This window comes from Glandiceps talaboti, chromosome 8 (genome assembly GCF_964340395.1).
Source record: "Glandiceps talaboti chromosome 8, keGlaTala1.1, whole genome shotgun sequence".
Lineage (NCBI taxonomy): Eukaryota > Metazoa > Hemichordata > Enteropneusta > Spengelidae > Glandiceps > Glandiceps talaboti.
In genome coordinates this window covers 26303161-26326561 of record NC_135556.1, presented here as the reverse complement: position 1 = coordinate 26326561, position 23401 = coordinate 26303161, and the positions used below count along the sequence as shown (strand labels likewise).

Sequence of the window (23401 nt, the reverse complement as noted above, 5' to 3'; positions counted from 1 at the left end):
CACTCTCATGGGAATGTAGTGCAACATTGTAGCATTGCTAACTGATGTATTGGCAGCATTGTGGCATTGAGTAGTTCAATGTTCTAAATGAATGTACATGAATCTTTTCAATGTCTTTAAGGAAGTACAAGTGATAGGATGGACATTATAGGTGTATTTGATGGCAAGGACATGTATGTTTCCAAGCTGAATGATAACGATAGCGGGATTGACATTCAGAATGAATAATATCATCATCAGTGAAGACACTCATGCATGTCATCTTTACAATAGTTTGTCTGTCAGCTTCCTGAGATACTTTACACTATTTTTATTCCCTTCTACTTCAAAGTGCTTTCACTTAGCTGATTGATTTAAGCTTCCTATCAAAGATTTTGATGTATTTTTATTGCTTCTTAATCCTGTTTAGATGGCAATATGCCCTATACTCTAAGACTTTATGAGTCGTACGGATTATCACCTTTCCTCTGAGAAATGGGCAAATTTAAACTATTCAGCCGAGTAGAAAATAATACCATCGTCATGCACTGCTTGTGTATTAAATGCATAAAGTAGCTTCAAAGATTGTTGACAAACTGTCAATCATATTATTTGAGATGTCTTCAGGGATTGACACATTCTCTTGGGGAAGGCTGGGAGATGAAGATAAACCCAGTGCAAGAAATGTAAAGAGAAAGACTGGCATTGTTGTAATAGTATTCTATGATGGTAATTCTGAAGGGTTGAGAACCCTGATAACTGAAAGAAAGTTACAGTTCGTTATACATTTGATGTCAGCAATTTGAGACAGAAGTCCAGTAAATAAAAATTAAGAATTTTTACAAATTTTGAAAATAATTGGAAGAGATGAGGTACAAAATGTACGTTTTGAAATATCTTTAGAAGAAACTTGGGTAGATTTTATTTAGAAACTCAGATAGATGTTATATATTAATCATACATTATTTTTCTGTGTGAGTGTAGGCATAGATATTATGCCTCACACAGCGCTTATCACGCTCGAATTTCAGGATTTCAATACAAGTTTCAGAAATGATAGACTTTGTGAAATGTAGCATAGTTAATTATGAGTATCGTCTATGTCTTGAGTATCTCACTAGGTCAGTCAGGTCTGTGAAATCGTCTCCGTGGCGCCAAAAGTTCAACTGATTCTAGATTCCATTCTAAACTGTTGATGTATACATGTAAGTGTATGTACTCTGTGAATTTACCATATGGCTTTGTAAGACAAATGTACAAATATCAATCTTTCTCAATTTTCCATATAGATATTTGACAGAAAATATGAAAAACAAACTCTTCTGGCAAATAAATTACAATGTATTTCTTCATTTGTATCGCATTTGCAAACACTATGTTGGTGTATGCGTGGCTCTAAGTGGCTACAACGTTGTGATGTTGATGAATGAATACGAGGCATGAAGTCCCAACCCGTACATATAGTTGACTGAAAGTATAAAAAGCTCTCCTGTATATTTCTTTATTGATATCAAACCTGTGTGTTGTTGTTTTGTTGTTTGTAACTGGCCATAATTTAGTACATCAATGACTGAATATGGGAAGTGAATTTGAAAGTTTCTCACATTGTAATTGTCATTTGGTTTCAACTGTGTACGTGACTCAGTCTGTGACTCCGCTGCACTCATTCGAGTTTCGATCAAGCCAGTAAAGTACATACACAGGCTAAGCCATCAGAGATACAAGACAAAGTTATGCCATAAAATGGCATGACGATACAACAACGCAAAGAGATTAAACTTTTTGACACCGCAGAGACTGAACTGTCTGGCTATGGATGAATAAACATGTCTGTTACCGAGGTTGCGTTGCATTGCATTGGGAATGGAATGTACAAAGAATAATCCCGTATTAAATGACTAAAGGCCAGGGTTTCAATCCTAGGTTCTTGAATTAGTGTTATCTTATCAGAGGTCCGATAGGGATTACTTGTAAGATCATTCTTTTGTTGTGGACCAACTTTTTCTAAGTGCTGCCAGAAAGCTGTCTTTCACATCTAAACTTAAAATCTGAACAAGGTCTTGAAGCTTGATGGGGATCATTCATAAGTTGTCAAGTTTTTGGAAATTGGAGTACTATTTTACTGCAAAACGTAGTCTCATGTTTATAGCTGTATTCCTATACACATAGTCATATACATGTACCAACTTTTTATTCAGAATCTCAGACAGCTCCTGTGAAGAGCAGCTTCACAGTTGAAAGGATTACCCTCTTTAAATAAGTGAAATAAATAAATAAATTCAGTCAGTTAACTATGCTCAGTTATTTCACCTACAGCTAAGTTATTTTTTCATACCTTTTCTTTTAATGATTTTAATTACAAGGTGGATGTACATACAATGTAAACTGAGACATTTCACAATCTACAAAGTTGAGTCTTAATTATTACACCTCCTAATTTGGTAGAAAACTTTACTTGGTTGTAAATGTTTCACAAGCATTACAAATACAATTACTTGGTAGATACTTGTACTTACTATCAAATGAAAATTTCTGCTCACAAAGTCAACCCAATTTTTTGGAAATGATCCCAAAGTGTACTTGTAATTAGAGGGAAAGTTGAGCCGTATTGATTGATACGATGTCTAATTATTGATGTATATGACATATTGTATTTAATTATCATCTGTATAAATTTTTAACCTAAATTTCAATGTATGATTTTTCAATTTCATGTATATCATCACCATATTGCCCATTTTGACCTACCCTCTAAAATTATTCTTTTTTATTTGTACATTTATTTATTTAGTTGGTTATTTTATTTATTATTTTCTTCAACCAACTCATCCATGAATGGATTTCCATGCATTGAAATAAATATATATAAATTCATGATATACACAACAAATTGGTAAAGTGAGAAAGGATACCAATTAAGAACTAACATATACTAAAGCTGTGTACTGATATCTCAGTATCTCTATTCTGCATGACTAGCTTACAGAACTAAGTCTCAAAGTTTTCTAATGTTTCTGCCCCATTCTGTGATCCGTGGAAGAAATGTAACATGCACTGCGTTGTCACAGCATGACACTGGCGCCAACCCCAGTATGGAGATTAGCTTAAACAAACAGATAAACAATATAACACCAACCCCTAGAGTTGTGCTTTAATTCATTTAACCAACTTCTGGTTTGTACCTCACTTGGTTCTGGTATTTACTCATTATGTTTTACACATCAAGGGCAAAGACTGAACAGTGACTGATCAATACATAGTCATTCATCTTGACTCTGGTTCATTTGCTGAATAAATAAACTATAAAGCAAAATACTGCAACAATTATTGAGTCTTTATTTGGACTTGTCACTTTTATGACATCGAAGTCTCATTGGTAAAGTGTCAACAAATACAACAATTTCTGTTAAAACTTCACCCATCCCCCACCCCGTCCCCTCCACAACCACAAAATTATGAGTAATCCAAATAAATACTTGAATCTGCCTCGACATGTCCGTTTGTAAAGTGCCAAACAATAGAATGTTTTCTGTTGAACGACATCCCACCCTTCACATCCACCCCAATTCACCCCCCCCCCCCCCCCACACACACACAAACAAACACAAGAAGAGCATGGGGTTAGAAATAAAACATTACAGAAGACAATGAAAACATAATGGAACAGGGAAGAAACAAGTATAGAGACAGATAACCATGACAACAAACAAACAAGATATAAATACTTATTAAGAACAACAAACAAATACTTTACACAGCGATAACAAACAAACAAACAAACAAGATATAAATACTTATTAAGAACAACAAATACTTTACACAGCGATAACAAACAAACAAACAAACACATGACTTTAATCCAAACAAATATGAAAGAAGACATCAAACATACAAGTTACAATTTATACAATTTATGAATATTTATTAACATGTGTCAAAACAGACATTTGATATAAGTATTGTTTTGTGTTTGTTCGTGACTTGTATGTGTTCCTAATTTCTGTTCACCATGTTTTGTTGTATAATTGTGTTTGTATGATTGATCACATGTGTATATGTCAAATAATGAGGTAGGGATGGATGGGATGTGTTGAGTGAGCTGGCAGATGCAAGAATATAAAACAAATGGGAAATGTGAATGTGCTGTGAGTGGAAAACCAGTATGAATCTGATTACATGCAAAATTATACTACAGTGTGTCATTCATATATGAATACATAGGTCATGAGAAATTGCTACAAAATTTGCCACAAGCTGAGTGAATAAATGAGACCATAACATCAGTTGAACACTAGAGGGCAGTATGTCAGACTGCAATGTACAATTGGAGACTGAGGCTGCATGATTCAAATAACTGCATCTCCATATTAAAACAAAATACACAAATTATCCATAGCTTGTGGCAAGTTGAAAATTACTGTAAATTTTGTGTACAATTCAAAATGTCATATAAATGGATATCATAATTTGATTCAGTGATCTGTCTGACATAACAAATGTAGTTTGTTCATCAAAATCAAACAAGTAAGATAGTCATTTGTGATATCTGATAGAAATATTATGAAATGTCATTGACTTGATATTCCCTAAAATGTGTTCAAGCAAAATTAGTCAGTGACGACTTCATTTTTGTAAATAAACCATCATTCTGAACTTCGATGGAAAAAAGTCTGATCAGTTGCATTGATCATAAACTTGTTGTTCCAATAGCTATCTCAATATATGTATGATACACAGTGCAGTATTGTAGTTATGGATAATTGTATAATTGGTTATTGATTTTGCTTTCAGGTTATATCGTACACCGATGGTCTCCATGGAAAGTGGGGTTTCCATGAAATCAGGGCTGTCTTCTACAGACGATACCTTCTCCAAAATTCTGCCTTGGAGGTATTTATGGCCAACAGAAGTAAGTAGTTCAAAATATATATTTGTAATTTCTCATGCATAAGTTGCATTCTCCGTGCTTGCAAAAATATATTTACCTCATGCTAGTTGGGGTCAAAAATAGGATGAGGTGTGTGTCTGCCAGTCTGTCTGTCTGTCTTGGTCTGTCTGTCTGTGTGTGTGTGTGTGTGTGTGTGTGTGTGTGTGTGTGTGTGTGTGTGTGTGTGTGTGTCGGTGTAGGTGTAGGTGAGTGGGTGTGTAGGTGTAGGTGAGTGGGTGTGCGTGTGGGTGTGTGTGTGTGTGCGTGTGTGTGTAGGTGAGTGGGTGTGTGTGTGGGTGTGTATTAAAGGGTGGGGAGGTAATAATATTTGTGGTATTTGCTACTGCATTTCCACTCACTACATTTGTGAAGGCACAGACACAGAAAACACCCTGCAAGCACTTTTTACAAGCACCCCAGGTGATACCACACTTGCATCAATGTGTCATGGGGTTCAGTCACAGCATCATCCTGTCCTATTGTGAAGACAGACAACAGAAAATCTGCTCTTTTTACGACAACTAAAGTTTCTATAATCTATTCTGAAAAAGGATCCATAGCCTTATCTTGTTTTGAAAGCAGCTCAGAAGTGGCTAGAGGGCAGTTTTACAGCAATTGTCAAAATGGTCAACAATACATAACACATGATTTTCATACCACTTTTAACATTTCAAATATTACACGACTGAATGTCAAAACAATAAGAATTATATAAACTTTTAGTCTTGAATCTAGATTTAAGATGAGGCGGTTCAGTTGTTCAGGCATAAAGTTTAAATCTTTAGCACTCCAAAACCCCCGATTCATGTAAAACTTTAAATATGGAATTTAGACTTCACAAAGTTATTCAAGTGTAGAGTTTAATTCTTGGGCAATCCAGAAACCTAATAATCATGATCTTGAATTTGTCTGTTAAGTAATTCAAGTATAAAGTTTGAATATTGAGACCCAAAACTCATGCTAAGTTTAAATCTGGAATTTATAGTTTAAAAGGTGAGGCTGTTCATTAATTCATGCATTATTTAACTTTATCTCAATTATCACATGAACTTTACATTTGGAAGATTAGCTGTAAAGTTATTCAGGTATAAAGTGTAATTCTTGAGTAATCCAAAACCCAAAACTTATGTGAACTTTGACTTTGGAATTTACATTAGAGATGAGACTGTACTGTCTGTGAAGTAGTATTTTTTATAAATTTATGTCTTAACTTGAACTGATAAAGTGATTCCAGGCAGAACATAATGCTGTTTGCTATATCAATAATCTGATGGAATGCATAATACTCTTAATCTAATGTTATCCTCTCATTTTGCTTTGTAGCTGCGGTGATGTTCAACTTCTCAGACCAAGCCACTGTAAAGAAAGTTGTAAGAGCATTACCAAGAGTGGGCGTTGGACTCAAGTATGGCATTAGTCCCGCCAGGTAAGTTCAAATAATGGCGGCGTTTTTGACAATTACTGATTTAATTTCCATTGTATTTCATCACATATTCGGACAGTGAAACATTCTGGATGACTTTGCCGAAAACGCGTCCATTTGCAAATCTTCGACCAACACCTGCCAGACATGTGTCAAAAATACAGTAACAATTGACAAGTCTTGCCAAATTTAGGAACATTATTACGTAATTCTCCATGTAACACAGAAATAACACTACAAATTGTTTAGAAGTGGTCTATGTCCCTTTGAAATGTTGTCTGTTACCAACTGTTACTGATAAATAAAATGTTAATTGCAAGAATCAATGTTCATGGATCCTGGGTTCATAGTTGCAAATGAAAATTTCTACTCACAGAGTCAACAATTGTTTAGAAGTGAAACCTAAATACTGTTGATGTCTCATCAGTGGTGTAGTACAAGGAGTAAGGTTTGCATTTAGTTCAACAAAACTGACACTTTGATGACAGTCAAGATGACAAAGGTGTTTGTTTCCTCTTTACTCACACAAAAAGTCACTGGGAAAGTAAAGAAAAAAAACTTAACTTTTCTGAAGCCAAGAATATGGCAACAAGACAACAAACGTGATGAAAGGACTGCTCTGTTTTCAGTGCATATTAAATTAATTGAAAATCTCTCAACCATTGAGAGGGGATTTAAACAAGTACAATAGACAAACAGAGAAGTAGCAAAGTTTCTAATTAATTACAGCTAAAGTGGAAACTACATACCGTTGAGTGTGGAAAGTGTAACATTTTTTATTGAGGTCCAATCTCATGTGAAGTCATCCACATCACAGTATTGTCTATAATAAAGGCAAATGCAGTTCTCCGCAATTGTAAATATTCGATAATTAATCATTGTAAACGTATCAAATTCAATATACCACAACCTGTAGGCATCCACTTTTTAGGCAGACAATCCAACTTCCCGTCTAAGCCCCGCAGTCACAAATCAACCGTAAGGCATGCATGCAGGCAGAAAATCAAAGTCCACCGCAGTGTGCTCCAAAGCCACAAGCAAGGCCAAGTCGAAAGCAAATGATACACCCCTTTAGGCGAACACAACAGCATGCAGTCTTCTTATCCCTAGCATTAATTGTGTTCAATTAGCTAAATAGTGTATCCAAACTTGTTAATTATCAATTGATTGTAGAATCATTGGTACATGGCTCAAGTAGATCATTGCTAATAATAGGCTTGTTACTTAGTCTGCGGAGACATGTAAATTGGATGGCTCTAATTCCGTCTGTGTCTTACGGCTATAGTCGTTACTAGATGCTGTACTAAGTAATTACACACTGAAAAGACTAGCATCATGCAACATTGATTTCAGACACACAAATTGTCATTTCTTCATTATGTACGTAGCCTCAAGACATGAGAGATTAACCCCCATGTACTGGTACAAAGGTGTTGTAAACATTCCACTTGTCACAGTCTATGCTAGCCAACAGTCTCTACTCTCATGTGAAGTCATGGAGAAGTAAGAGGCCGATAACAAAACTATCCAGTATGGATGACAATTGAAGTTGTCATCGACTTATAGTTGTATCAACTTTCAGATACAGTTCAATTTGTTTATTTCATATCAATCAATAACCCCATATATGGCACCAGATTCCAATATATTGTCCCTTAAAATGTGCTACTAAGTTCTAGCTCACTTGGTTGACAATACAAATGTTCTGTATGGATGACAAGTTGACAAAAAATTTGAGTTGTATAGATTTCTACAGCTTTCTGATAAAGTTCAATGTGTTTATTTTGTATCAATCATTAAAACTTATGTATGGAACCAGATTCCAAACTATATTGTTCTATTAAAATGTGCTAGATCAGGCTCATTTGGCTAACATCAAAATTGTCCAGTATAGATGACATGTTGTCACAGAATATTTATTGCATATGCAAGCTATCAGTGCCTAAACTTTGGTTGTGAAATTTGTATCAAAAAACCTTTGTGTGAGATTTGAAAAATATGTCACCTAATGGAAACTCTATAGTCTTTCTGGTTTGGTACTTCATGTTGCACCAGTATCCAAAAATACTGTTCTGTTAAAATATATTGTACCAGGCTCATCTGTAATTAACATGTATTCAGCTTGACTTTCCATAGTCTACAAGTTTAATGTACAATGCCAAGTAGAGAACGAGGAACTGACTTTTAAAACTTGTTCAAAACTAATACTTTGAATGGCTGTATTTTGAAATGTGGAAAGCGTACATGTTATGATGATAACCATATGATTGTAAGGATGTCAACTAAATGACAAAGTGGTCATTAATTCTCATACATCACTAGAGCTAACTGTGTGTCTGACCAGCTAGTTTCTATCCTAAAGAAGATATCTAATGTGAGGTCAAAACTGAAAATAAAGATACTGTGTAACTGTAGACTAAAGGATTTGTCCTCGTTATTTTTTCTCAAGTCCACATTGCAACCAAAGTGGCTTGGTACATCATTCTGTAGTTGGTCTGAATTTAGTCATTTCAATAATTTCAATAAACTCAAGCCATATTGTAATACTTATCGTATACTTGTATACTTATAGTATACAAGCCTGGAATCCAGGAAGGGGGGGTGGGGGGGGGGGGGGGTGTTGAATTCATCAAAATTCAAAATCCTCATTGGCCTGGATTCTAGGCTAATAGCATACCTCAGTGTTGTCTCAGGTTTCTCAAACCATCTACAACAACAGTAGTGTTAAGGCCTGAAAAAAAGTCAGAGATTTATGCACACTCTCCTTTGAAGTCAGGACTTTAAAAAGTGGTTGTACATGTACTCTGTCATCATAATTGATTATAGGGATAGCAGTGTGATCAAACTTCTTGTACTTGAAATAAACAATATATAGATAGGCAGAACACAGATGCCTTGTACTTGAAATAAACAATATATAGATAGGCAGAACACAGATGCCTTGTACTTCAAATAAACAACACATAAATAAATGACATGGGTCAACATAAAAGAATCTTGAGGTACAAACAAACGTCTTGGTTTGAGAAAGTAATACTACATTCACATTACATTATACAAACCAGAGTCAACTATAGTCCAACTTCAGTCTTACAACAAATAAGTTGGTTTTTGGGCTGCATTCGGATTGGTTTTGTCAAATCAAGTCTACCTAGGCTACCATTCAGATTGGTTTTGTCAAATCAAGTCTACCTAGGCTACCATTCAGATTGGTTTTGTCAAATCAAGTCTACCTAGGCTACCATTCAAATTGGTTTTGTCAAATCAAGTCTACCTAGGTTACCATTCAGATTGGTTTTGTCAAATCAAGTCTACCTAGGCTACCATTCAGATTGGTTTTGTCAAATCAAGTCTACCTAGGCTACCATTCGGATTGGTTTTGTCAAATCAAGTCTACCTAGGCTACCATTCGGATTGGTTTTGTCAAATCAAGTCTACCTAGGCTACCATTCAAATTGGTTTTGTCAAATCAAGTCTACCTAGGCTACCATTCGAATTGGTTTTGTCAAATCAAGTCTACCTAGGCTACCATTCAAATTGGTTTTGTCAAATCAAGTCTACCTGGGCTACCATTCAAATTGGTTTTGTCAAATCAAGTCTACCTCGGCTACCATTCGGATTGGTTTTGTCAAATCAAGTCTACCTAGGCTACCATTCAGATTGGTTTTGTCAAATCAAGTCTACCTAGGCTACCATTCAAATTGGTTTTGTCAAATCAAGTCTACCTAGGCTACCATTCGAATTGGTTTTGTCAAATCAAGTCTACCTAGGCTACCATTCAAATTGGTTTTGTCAAATCAAGTCTACCTGGGCTACCATTCAAATTGGTTTTGTCAAATCAAGTCTACCTGGGCTACCATTCGGATTGGTTTTGTCAAATCAAGTCTACCTAGGCTACCATTCGGATTGGTTTTGTCAAATCAAGTCTACCTAGGCTACCATTCAAATTGGTTTTGTCAAATCAAGTCTACCTAGGCTACCATTCAGATTGATTTTGTCAAATCAAGTCTACCTAGGCTACCATTCAGATTGGTTTTGTCAAATCAAGTCTACCTAGGCTACCATTCAAATTGGTTTTGTCAAATCAAGTCTACCTAGGCTACCATTCAAATTGGTTTTGTCAAATCAAGTCTACCTAGGCTACCATTCGGATTGGTTTTGTCAAATCAAGTCTACCTAAGCTACCATTCAAATTGGTTTTGTCAAATCAAGTCTACCTAGGCTACCATTCAGATTGGTTTTGTCAATCAAGTCTACCTATTCTACCATTCAGATTGGTTTTGTCAAATCAAGTCTACCTGGGCTACCATTCAAATTGGTTTTGTCAAATCAAGTCTACCTAGGCTACCATTCGGATTGGTTTTGTCAAATCAAGTCTACCTGGGCTACCATTCAAATTGGTTTTGTCAAATCAAGTCTACCTAGGCTACCATTCAAATTGGTTTTGTCAAATCAAGTCTACCTAGTCTACCATTCAGATTGGTTTTGTCAAATCAAGTCTACCTAGTCTACCATTCAGATTGGTTTTGTCAAATCAAGTCTACCTAGGCTACCATTCGGATTGGTTTTGTCAAATCAAATCTACCTGGGCTACCATTCGGATTGGTTTTGTCAAATCAAATCTACCTAGGCTACCATTCGGATTGGTTTTGTCAAATCAAGTCTACCTAGGCTACCATTCAAATTGGTTTTGTCAAATCAAGTCTACCTAGGCTACCATTCAAATTGGTTTTGTCAAATTAAGTCTACCAAGGCTACCATTCAAATTGGTTTTGTCAAATCAAGTCTACCTAGGCTACCATTCGGATTGGTTTTGCCAAATCAAGTCTACCTGGGCTACCATTCAAATTGATTTTGTCAAATCAAGTCTACCTGGGCTACCATTCAAATTGGTTTTGTCAAATCAAGTCTACCTAGGCTACCATTCGGATTGGTTTTGTCAAATCAAGTCTACCTAGGCTACCATTCAGATTGGTTTTGTCAATCAAGTCTACCTGGGCTACCTGCCTTTTGACCCAATGGATATCACTGACTTAAATTGACAGGTGATTGCTAAGAATTGCATCATAAACCCAAGTCAACCCAAATGCATTCATAAACTCCCGGGATTCTTGTACTTTGACTAAATTGTGGACCAACTTTTAACACTTATATTCAATAGTTTGGTTAATTATGACAAAAGTTTACTCTGGTTAGAACTCCTAGAAATGTATGACATACATAAAATAATTTTAAAGGTCCATGTGTCACAGACTATAGTACATGACTTGAACAAATAAAAGCCTTGAAAATATTAACAGCGTACTCAGAATTGACAGAGACTGTAAAATCACATAAATGTGTATGTTTACAACTGTCATTAAATGTGTTTGTTTGTTTGTTTGTTTGTAAATATGGTAGAATATTATTTTCCACTTTCGCAAATTGTTTGTTTATTTGTTTATTAACAGGAGAATGATGTTAGCCACTCGTAAACAGTTGTTCAGGTTATCAAATATATTTGTTGTTTATTTCTTAAACAGGAGAATATCATTGGCTACTCCTACACAGTTGTTCAGATTATCAAATATGTTTGTTTGTTTATTTCTTAAACAGGAGAATGTCATTGGCTACTCCTAAACAGTTGTTCAGATTATCAAATATGTTTGTTTGTTTATTTCTTAAACAGGAGAATGTCATTGGCTACTCCTAAACAGTTGTTCAGATTATCAAATATGTTTGTTTGTTTATTTCTTAAACAGGAGAATGTCATTGGCTACTCCTAAACAGTTGTTCAGATTATCAAATATGTTTGTTTGTTTATTTCTTAAACAGGAGAATGTCATTGGCTACTCCTAAACAGCTGTTCAGGTCATCTAACATGACCCAGAGGTGGCAGAGAAGAGAAATAACAAACTTTGAATATTTAATGTATCTCAACACCATTGCAGGTAAGTGGTGGATGGGGAATTTGGGCAAAACAGTTTATTTTCTGTTTGGTCATCATGTATTTTGTCCAACAAAACAGTTTGGTGAACAACTAATTTTTCATTTTGACCTTTATTTTAAAACTTTGTATGGCAATCACTGACTTTTTTTCGTAATTTTAACTGAGCATGTGTTGGAGTTCTTGAACAAAGTAACAGTAAAAGTTTCAACAGTTTATTTCTGAGATGCACTTCATGTTAAAGGCAGTTTTCAAGAGATTTTATTCTAATTTCATTTTGTAAGAACAAGGAGATAGATATAATAATGTGAGAATACAAACCAGTGTAATTGATATATTAGGTATAAATGTACACCTTATAGTTTTTAGATTTGTATTTAACATTTAAAGAAACCCATGGGTATATGTTACATTAATTCAATCAAAGAGTATTGTCAACAGTCAACAAGTTGTAACCAAAACTCTTTTTAAAGATCCCAAGGCAATTTGATTTGAATATATTTCAGTTATAGAAAAACAATTTTGTCATAAAATACTCATATTTATGCTACTGGAAGGTTAGCCATAGAGAGAGATGACGATCACAAACATTGTGTATATTATTATTATTTTGCTTCACACACCTAAACTTCTAAATTCTATTCTTGTTGTGATGGGAACATGCTAGCACTACCGGTGTTCCAGTGCATATAATCTTTTTCCAAACTTTCAACTTCTTTTACACTACAGGAAGAACTTATAATGACCTGAACCAGTATCCTGTGTTTCCATGGGTACTGACCAACTATGATAGCAATGAACTGGACTTACAGTTACCAAGTAACTTTAGAGACCTATCAAAGGTATTTAGTAGCAACAATGTAATCGTCATCACCACCATAGCATCAGTTACATCACCATCACCATAAACATCACCAACACACCATCATTATCATCACCACCACCATCACCACCACCACATCACCAACACATCATTACCAGCACCACCACAACATTACCACCAACACGTCATCCCCACCACCACCACCACCACCACCACCACCACCACCACCACCATCGTCATTATCATCAACATAGTCATATTAGTTATCAGTAATTCAACTAAAGATGATTTTGATAGCCATCACAAAAATAGCCCCCTTTAATACACTCATGTATACCTATACAGATATCCCTAAAACACTTCACATTACGAAATGCATATAAGTAGTACATATACATATACAATACCATGTTGAATGCTGTTTTTGTTTCAGATTACAATCTACTTAAATTGAATATATACTTTATGTTACAGCCCATCGGAGCACTGAATCCAAGCAGAAGAGCATTTTTCCAGGAAAGGTTTGAATCCTGGGATGATGAAAAAATACCACCATTCCATTATGGTACACACTATTCGACTGCAGGATTTACGTTAGCATGGCTAATAAGACTGGTAAGGAAACCTACTATATCAATAACTATAGCATAAACTTTATTTATAAATCCCACAAATACAAATAACTTATGACAGGTTACAAGTATTACAGCTTATATTGGAATCTCAAACTGTACAAGTTTATAGATGTATATATGTTAGTTGTCAAATCAAAATATCATTCTACCCTATCAATAACTATAGAATAAACTTTGTTAATAATAAGTAACATTCAGAGACTTTACCTCATTAATTGGGGCTATTAATGACTATAACACATGCATTGTAGATACAAAGTACATACTTTGTGAATGTAAAGTAGCTATAACATAGAAATTGTAGAAATTGAAAAAATCTACAAATTAGTCATCACTGACTATATCACATTGTAGACACAAAGTTGCAATTGGTAATTATAGTACATATATGGTACATACAAAGTAACTAACAATGGTTACAGGGCAGACACAAAGTAACTAACAATGGTTACAGCACATACAGGGTGGATACAAAGTAACTAACAATGGTTACAGCACATACATGGTAGATACAAAGTAACTAACAATGGTTACAGGGCAGACACAAAGTAACTAACAATGGTTACAGCACATACAGGGCAGATATAAAGTAAGTAACAATGGTTACAGCACATACATGGTAGATACAAAGTAACTAACAATGGTTACAGGGCAGATACAAAGTAACTAACAATGGTTACAGCACATACATGGCGGATACAAAGTAGCAATTACTGCTTATATCACATACATTGTAGATACAAAGTAACAATTATAGCACATAATACATATAATGATATCAGCATGGTGATATCACATCAGTACATGTAAATCATGCTGTATGAGAAAGTCATGTCTTGGAATAAATCCAACAGATACAAATGATGTGACATGTCATAAGTATTACAGCAGATATTGACATGTCATAAGTATTACAGCAGATATTGGACTCATAAATTAACATTTGCACCAGTATAAATGTCTGTATGCTGGTTAGGGTCAGTGTTCTATTTGGAATTCATAAAGAGAAATATGAATTTAATAACATGTGTGTAATACAAACCAGCCTACACTGTTCTATGTCCTACAGACATTATCTATCTTACAGCCAAGCATGGCTATTGAATTATAAATGATATTTAAGCTTCCTGAAAATCTGATTAAAAATGATATTTGAGATTCCTTGTAAGGTCACTTTTCACTTGTTTTTAATATTAAGATTAAGGTAAAGTATTTAGTGTAATAAACATGATGAGTAAAGCTTTACATGTGTTGTTAGACAAATATAGTCACAGGTAATGAATGTAAACTGAAAAGCAATAGAACAGAATAAAATAATATAAAATAAAATAAAATAAAATGAATAAAAAATAATCAGGAATAATAATGATGGGAAAAGAAATTTCTATCTTATGCACCTGTTTTCTGTTAAGTGAAGTTATAGGTCAGAATTATGATTGGCAATAAACATGAGAAGGAGCTAGGCAACAATATGAGATGAAAAATGATTTCTGGAAATTTCATCTCTAAGGTTTAGAAAATGGAATTGATTATTATTATTATTATTATTATTATTATTATTATTATTATTATTATTATTAAAAATAGAATTAAATACAAAATGATCCACCATTTCTAAAGTTTTGACGAGGTCTTACATCTGCACTAGCTGTAATTGGGGTATTATTTTTCCATCACTGAGACAGTTAACAATATGTTGACTGAAAATCCTTAAAATATTAATTAGTATGAATTGTACATGTCAATTAGAAGTCTTACTCATCTGTAAGTGGTAGAGTTATAAGTTTTAATCAGGATTCAGTCAAGGTGATGATTTTTGGATGTAGACTCAATAATCAATTAGACCGGATATTATGGACCATACCTATGTGTACTGCTACACAAATAGATTTATCCATGTGATTCAATACATCTCACGGTGTACAATATTAGGAGTAAGTCATTTTATCTTACAAAACACTTTCAAAAAACCTTCCAGTTCAGCTAGTGCAGTTAAAGGAGAATATGATTATTGAATATATTTATTTCTATGACATGAGTAACTGATTTTCTCTTTCAACTTTGTCCCCTTGAAGGAACCATTTACGACATATTTTCTAAACTTACAAGGTGGTAAATTTGACCATGCATCAAGAACTTTCTCATCAATATCAGAGTCATGGAAGAATTGTCAGAGAGATACATCTGATGTCAAGGTAAAGTATTGTATTTCGAATAAAAACAAAAGAATCTCATAATTTTTGTCTGGGGTGCTCTTTACTAGTTTTTATTGAAGAACTTTCTCATTGTTATAGAGTCATGGAAGTTGGGATGCATCTAATGTCAAGGTAGCGTAATGTAGTTTACATAAAAACAACAGTATCTCATAACTTTTATGTGGGGGTGCTGTTCTATGAGCTGCATCACCATATTCACTTACATGGTCATTGGTTGGACAGTTCATATGTTGTCAAATGATCTCAGGCTTTGCATTTCTGTGAATAATTTGGATGGAAATTTATGTTTAATTTACACTTAGTGACTTTGTATTTGACTGAATTAAAGCATAGTATACACAACAACTAAACAAGTCATATGTGATGCTTTAAATTCCTCTATTTCTTGATTTAGGAACTTATACCAGAATTTTACTACCTGGCTGAGATGTTTTTGAACACCAGTGATTACAACCTGGGAGTACGAGATGATGGTAAACTTGTAAATGATGTACAGTTACCACCCTGGGCCAAGTCACCAGAACACTTTGTTAGAATTAACAGGATGGTAAGTATAGTAAGGAAGATTTACCACAACAAATTATTTACATTCTAGAGAAATAAACACGCTTTGAATCTCTAACATGTGAACTGTCAATGTTTTCATCTGTTATTCTGCTTATAAAAAAATAAAATCATAGATTTGGCAATGTACAAATAATTTTTGTGACAGACTATTTCTGTGAAACCTTATCATGTAGTCTTGTCAACTTTTCTCCATATTTCATTAAATTCTGTGGACAAATCCCTTTCCTGAAAAAAAGTGACAAATAAATTTGAAATTTGGCAATGGTTTCACAGTAATGTAGTGTTAAACATGATGATTGGCCCTTGGTAAAACTGACAAAGTTGCCAATAGGCCCCTATTGGCTTGTTGTTGCAAGGGGTTATAATTGTACAGTGCTATAATTACAACCACCATTGTAGAAGGTGATGCATAAACATGTACAATTATTATTTACTTCTCCTTTCATGACAGGCATTGGAGTCAGAGTTTGTGTCATGTCAGCTTCATCAGTGGGTAGATCTCATATTTGGCTACAAGCAAAGAGGACCTGAATCTATCCGAGCCACCAATGTCTACTATTATCTGACATACGAAGGCAATGTCAACTTGGACCATATCAGTGATCCTGTCATGAGAGAGGTATGTACTTCAGTTCAAGTTTTTATATATTTTGAACTATGTACTTTCCTTGATTTTACACTCTGTCCACTAAGACTTTGAATGATCAACTCTATGTAAATATTGTGTAAGTCGAGGAACTCATCAATGCACTCCCATGTAAAATGTATTATTCATAAGTTGATAAAAAATGTTCATGTATTGATACAAATGTTTCTAATTGCATTGATGAGTTCCTCAACTTGTGCAATATTCACATGAAGTTAAAGACTACATGATTGTTCAAAGTCTGAGTGGATGGACTTTAAGTTTTGTAGAAATCAAAATGTTCATTATGTTGCTGTGCATGGTTTCCAGAGTCCATATTATTGCTTGTACATTGATTTGACTTTTGTCTTTGAAAAGTAAGAAGTCAGCTTAGAGGATATACAGACACAGTGAAAGGTTTGAAGTTTGTACTTGATAAAACTTCACCAAGCAACTACTTCCAGTCAAATTAAAGTGGCCATATGGACGAGAATTTGGTATTTATAAACTGCAAAACATAAAACAATGTATAAAATGTTTGTTATTGTATGTACAATAACGAACTTTTTACACTTTTTGCATCTTTTTGCAATGTATTGAGTAATGAACATAGACTTAGTATATGTTATTTCACATTCTTTTTTCAAGTAGAAAAACTTAGTGAAGCTGTTTTATCAAATAAAAATCCAAAATAAATACCAAATTCTCATCCATATGGCCACTTTAAAAACCATACAATTTCTGAACTTTCACCATTCAAAGCCATCTTTAGTTGATTTATTTCCCAATTTCTGATTTTAATCAGTAAAGAAATTTACTTTACTTAATATTTCTGTCAATGTGTTTATTTATTTTTAGGCTGTAGAAGCACAGATAAGGAGTTTTGGCCAGACACCTGCCCAATTGTTGACAGAACCACATCCACCAAGAAGTTCAGCCATGCATCTTGTAAGTTATACATTAACAGTTCAGTTTGTATCCACTACTACTAGTCCTTTAAAAGGTCCTGGTGGTATATTTGAATGGTGTTATTGATGGTTACAGGTAATTGTAGGCGTAATGAACATGATATGAATGAAGTGAAGAAGAAGTGTTTTCAATAGATCAATGAAGTCATTTTATTGACAGGTGCTATTGAGCAAGATTTTATCACCAGGAATGATGATTTATAAAGGGTTTTGTGTAGATAAAATGTTTTACCAAGCTATTAAAAGTTTTATCCAAAGTGAGGCAGTACTGATTGTTTGTTTTGATTTTATTTCCTCAGACACCCATGATGTATACAGATCAAATCAACCAGGATGTGTTGATGATTATTAAGTTTCTGTCCAACTCACCAGTAACATTTGTAGCAGCACATACACACCCCTTAGTACCTCATCCAGCTGTGGTAACTATCACATGTAATCAGACGTTTGCTCTCAACAAATGGAACCATCATGTAGCCGGTAAGAATTTCATGTTTGTAACAGCACATATACACACCTCTTAGCTGTGATCACCATCACATTTGCTCTTGGAACCATCATGTAGCCGGTAAGATTTTCATGTTTGTAACAGCACATACACACCTCTTAGCTGTGATCACCATCACATTTGCTCTTGGAACCACCATGTAGCCGGTAAGAATTTCATGTTTGTAACAACACATACACACCTCTTGGCTGTGATCACCATCACATTTGCTCTTGGAACCACCATGTAGCCAGTAAGAATTTCATGTTTGTAACAGCACATACACACCCCTTAGCTGTGATCACCATCACATTTGCTCTTGGAACCACCATGTAGCCGGTAAGAATTTCATGTTTGTAACAACACATACACACCTCTTGGCTGTGATCACCATCACATTTGCTCTTGGAACCACCATGTAGCCAGTAAGAATTTCATGTTTGTAACAGCACATACACACCTCTTAGCTGTGATCACCATCACATTTGCTCTTGGAACCACCATGTAGCAGATAAGAATTTCATGTTTGTAACAGCACATACACACCTCTTAGCTGTGATCACCATCACATTTGCTCTTGGAACCACCATGTAGCAGATAAGAATTTCATGTTTGTAACAGCACATATACACATCCCTTAGTACCTCATCAAGCTGTAATCATCACCATCTGTAATCAGCAACATATGGAACCACCATGTAGCAAGTAAGGATTGCAGACAATCTTACAACCTGATAGAAGAGCTCTTCAGACTTACCCTATATACTGCCTTTTATCACATCATCTGTTTTATAACATGGAGAGACACCATTTCATTTTGTGTGTTCATTCCTTACCAGGAACCCCAGTATGCCATGATTTCATTTTGTGTGTTCATTCCTTACTAGGAACCCCAGTATGCCATGATTTCATTTTGTGTGTTCATTCCTTACTAGGAACCCCAGTATGCCATGACTTCATTTTGTGTGTTCATTCCTTACTAGGAACCCCAGTATGCCATGATTTCATTTTGTGTGTTCATTCCTTACTAGGAACCCCAGTATGCCATGATTTCATTTTGTGTGTTCATTCCTTACTAGGAACCCCAGTATGCCATGATTTCATTTTGTGTGTTCATTCCTTACCAGGAACCCCAGTATGCCATGACTTCATTTTGTATGTACATTCCTTACTAGGAACCCCAGTATGCCATGATTTCATTTTGTGTGTTCATTCCTTACTAGGAACCCCAGTATGCCATGATTTCATTTTGTGTGTTCATTCCTTACCAGGAACCCCAGTATGCCATGATTTCATTTTGTGTGTTCATTCCTTACCAGGAACCCCAGTATGCCATGATTTCATTTTGTGTGTTCATTCCTTACTAGGAACCCCAGTATGCCATGATTTCATTTTGTGTGTTCATTCCTTACTAGGAACCCCAGGATCACCAGGGTATTCAATGGAGGCAACAAAGAATTTACTGATAGAAATGGACCCTCTCATATGTGAGTAGATTGATTATGAAAAAAATAGAATACTTAGAGCATCACTTACAACTATGGAATGAATAGCGTGGACTTTGCTTATATGAAGTGAGCTAAGGAAAGACTACATGTAAAAGACAACATTGGAATGAAGAGTGTGGACTTTGCTTACATGCAAAAATACAACTATAGAATGAATAATGTGGACTTTGCTTGTATGAATTCAGCTTAGGAAAGACTTATGTCTTTTTACAGTATCAAGTATCGGTCTTCATAGGTGACAACGCAATGATACTTTAGCATCAAATATGAAAGTGACGGTAGCCTTTGCATAAAAACAAAAGTTATATCACCATATATTATGAGGGCGCTAAATATCTTATGTCTTTTTTACAGTATCAAGTACAGGTCTTCATAGGCGACAACTCAATGATACTTTAGCATCAAACATGAGAGTGAAGTCATCCTGCTTTATTGTCTCTTCTGATAATAAATACATCATGGCTTGTGGCTACTGGGACAAGAGTTTTAGAGTATTTTATACCGACACTGGTAAGTCTTGGCGCAAAGTCTTTAATGGAATTAGAATCAGAATAGGAAATTAATTGGATAGCTATCTGTAAAACTTCTCTTGTAAAATGTTTCAGACAGTTGCCCATAAAGGGTAACTGAAGTGTTGCTCGCATACAATTCATCATGTCAGTGCAGTAAGGTCATATCTGCCTATACAATTGCATAGCAGATATGACCTTTCTGCACTGACGCAACAGAGTAACCTGTACTTTGATATATACCTTCTTATTTGCACCTAGAAATATTACCTCCATCATTGCATTTACAAAAAAACTAATGGTCATTTGGTCATTTGTATGTTTTATTCTCTTTGTTGTAAAGTTTGAAGTGGCCATATGGATAAAGTTTCAGCATTTATTTTGGGTTTTAATGTATAAAAATTTTATCATGGCTTCCTACTTGAAAGATCAATGTAAAACAACATATGGCAGGTTCTTGTTTGTAACTCAATAAATTGCAAAAGATTAATAAATGTGTAAAAAGGTTTGTTATTGTACAGTGGGAAGCCATGATAAAATTGTGTCAGAAGTTAAAAACCCCAAATAAATACCCAAACCTCATCCATATGGTCATTTTAAGGCAATTTTTGAACAATACTCCTTGCCCTACATGGGTTTTACAGGCTTTTATATCAAAGTTCTCTTTTGTATTTTAAACTGTGATGAAGTAACCTTGAATGACCAACATAGTTTATTGGACAAAACTAACGACTGTCTCTTTGTGCAATTCTGTTTTTTAACAGCCAAAGTTGTACAAGTTGTGTTTGGTCATTGGGATGTAGTGACGTGTATGGCTAGGTCTGACAGTCCAGTCGGTAGTGACTTCTTTGTAGTGTCTGGCTCCAGGGATGCAACTCTTCTAGTCTGGTACTGGAGTAGTAAGTTGCAGTGCATTGTGGGCGATAATAACATGCCAGGTAAGTCATTCTATCAGCCATTTTGTTTACTTATAGCTGATAAGTCTGGCAGCTATTTTCTTTACTTATAGCTGATAAGTCTGGCAACCATCTTGTTTACTCCTACATAGCTGATAAATTATGCCATTGGCCATCTTATTGACATATACTTTGTTGAATAAATAGTTATGCTGATACAAATATAGTCAAGACAACCATTAATAACCAGACCAACTATAAAACAATTGTATTTGTAATGAAGCAACGGAGCTAAAGTTCAGAATTAAAGTTTGGATAAGGAGAGTGTCAAACATCCAGACTAACTTGTACTCATTTGTGTAGATAAGTTTTTGTACTAGTATTTAATTCTTTCTTAGCAAACTTATAGTATGCAATGTAAAATATCAGTTAAGACGTGTCCTCAAAAATGATATGGTATAAAATTTGTGTTACAGGTGAAATGGCAACACCCCGTGCAATATTAACAGGCCATGACACTGAAATAACATGTGTAGCAGTTTGTGCAGAGCTTGGGCTGGTTGTTAGTGGGTCTCGGGGTAAGTATCAACATAATTTTTCAGTTTATTTCAGTTTTCTGTGGATTTCCCATCAGTCTGGGATCCTCAGGAAGATGCAAACATGTTGCAAACATACCCATGGACATATAGAAAACAAATAAAGAAAAGCTTTTGTTCTTTGTTTCTACAATTCATTGATTTTGTACTTGATAGCAGTGAGAACAAATATGCTAAAATGGGACAAGTTTGTACCCAAAATATCAGCATTTTTTAAAATCATTATTTTGAAATTATATTGGCTTTGAACATTTGTTCTATTTTTACTGCGACATTAATTTGCATACATAATGTATGATTGGTACATGTCGTCAAATACTGACAGTTTATTTACTACAAACCTGTTGTTATGACAACAGTAATAAATAACACTACATCCTAGACACACTGATGTGTTTTTTGATAGCTACAATCACATGCTACATGTTTTTCATAAACTAAAGTATTTGTGGATCCAATTTCTTGACTGTTTATTTCCTTCATATACATTACCAGGTGGACCATGTCTTGTACACACTGTCCATGGTGAATTATTGAGGTCTTTAGAACCACCCACAATGTGTAAATCTCCCAAGATAGTTGCCGTGTCAACAGATGGACCAATACTGGTAGTCTACGACAAAGGCCATGTCTGTGCTTTCTCCATCAATGGGGTCTTTATTAGAGATATGCAAATTAATGATAATTTACAGGTATGTCTTTGTTTTTTTTAATTTGATCAACCAAAATACTTATTTTTATATCTGGCGGAAACGCTTGCATATAAATTTTATAAAAATCAGATAGACCACAACAACATGCTTACTTTTGGGGATTACTGTCTAGAATGGAAGGCTGTACATGACTTCTCTGTAAATTTATAGAATGGAAGGCTGTACATGACTTCTCTGTAAATTTATAAATTATTTCTTTTCTGTTGTTCAGACTGTGAAATGTACTCCTGATGGTGAATACTTCTTAACTGGAGGAGACAACAAAGTAGTAGAAGTCTGGAGAACGTTTGATTTTGGACAACTCTATACCTTCCCTTACTGTGATCACAGCATCTTACACCTGACTTTGTCACATGACTTAAGGTAAGAAAACCATGGGTTGTAACTTTATACCTTCCCTTACTGTGATCACAGCATCTTACACTTGACTTTGTCACATGACTTAAGGTAAGAAAACCATTGGTTGTAACTCCATACCTTCCCATACTGTGATCACAGCATCTTACACTTGACTTTGTCACATGACTTAAGGTAAGAAAACCATTGGTTGTAACTCTATACCTTCCCATACTGTGATCACAGCATCTTACACCTGACTTTGTC

The 23401-nt window shown here is 34.8% G+C and overlaps 1 protein-coding gene across 1 annotated transcript in view; it reads left to right on the top strand.

The window, feature by feature from the left end:
• Positions 1-23401, top strand: part of LOC144438727 (neurobeachin-like) — a 236538-nt gene that overhangs the window by 209564 nt on the left and 3573 nt on the right. Inside the window, 16 exon segments of the mRNA XM_078127879.1 lie at positions 4771-4888; positions 6230-6332; positions 12144-12259; positions 12985-13097; positions 13553-13693; positions 15789-15908; positions 16324-16476; positions 16948-17115; positions 17980-18069; positions 18389-18569; positions 19992-20063; positions 20439-20594; positions 21358-21531; positions 21966-22067; positions 22581-22777; positions 23010-23161. Coding sequence (XP_077984005.1) covers positions 4771-4888; positions 6230-6332; positions 12144-12259; positions 12985-13097; positions 13553-13693; positions 15789-15908; positions 16324-16476; positions 16948-17115; positions 17980-18069; positions 18389-18569; positions 19992-20063; positions 20439-20594; positions 21358-21531; positions 21966-22067; positions 22581-22777; positions 23010-23161 — 2156 coding nt within the window.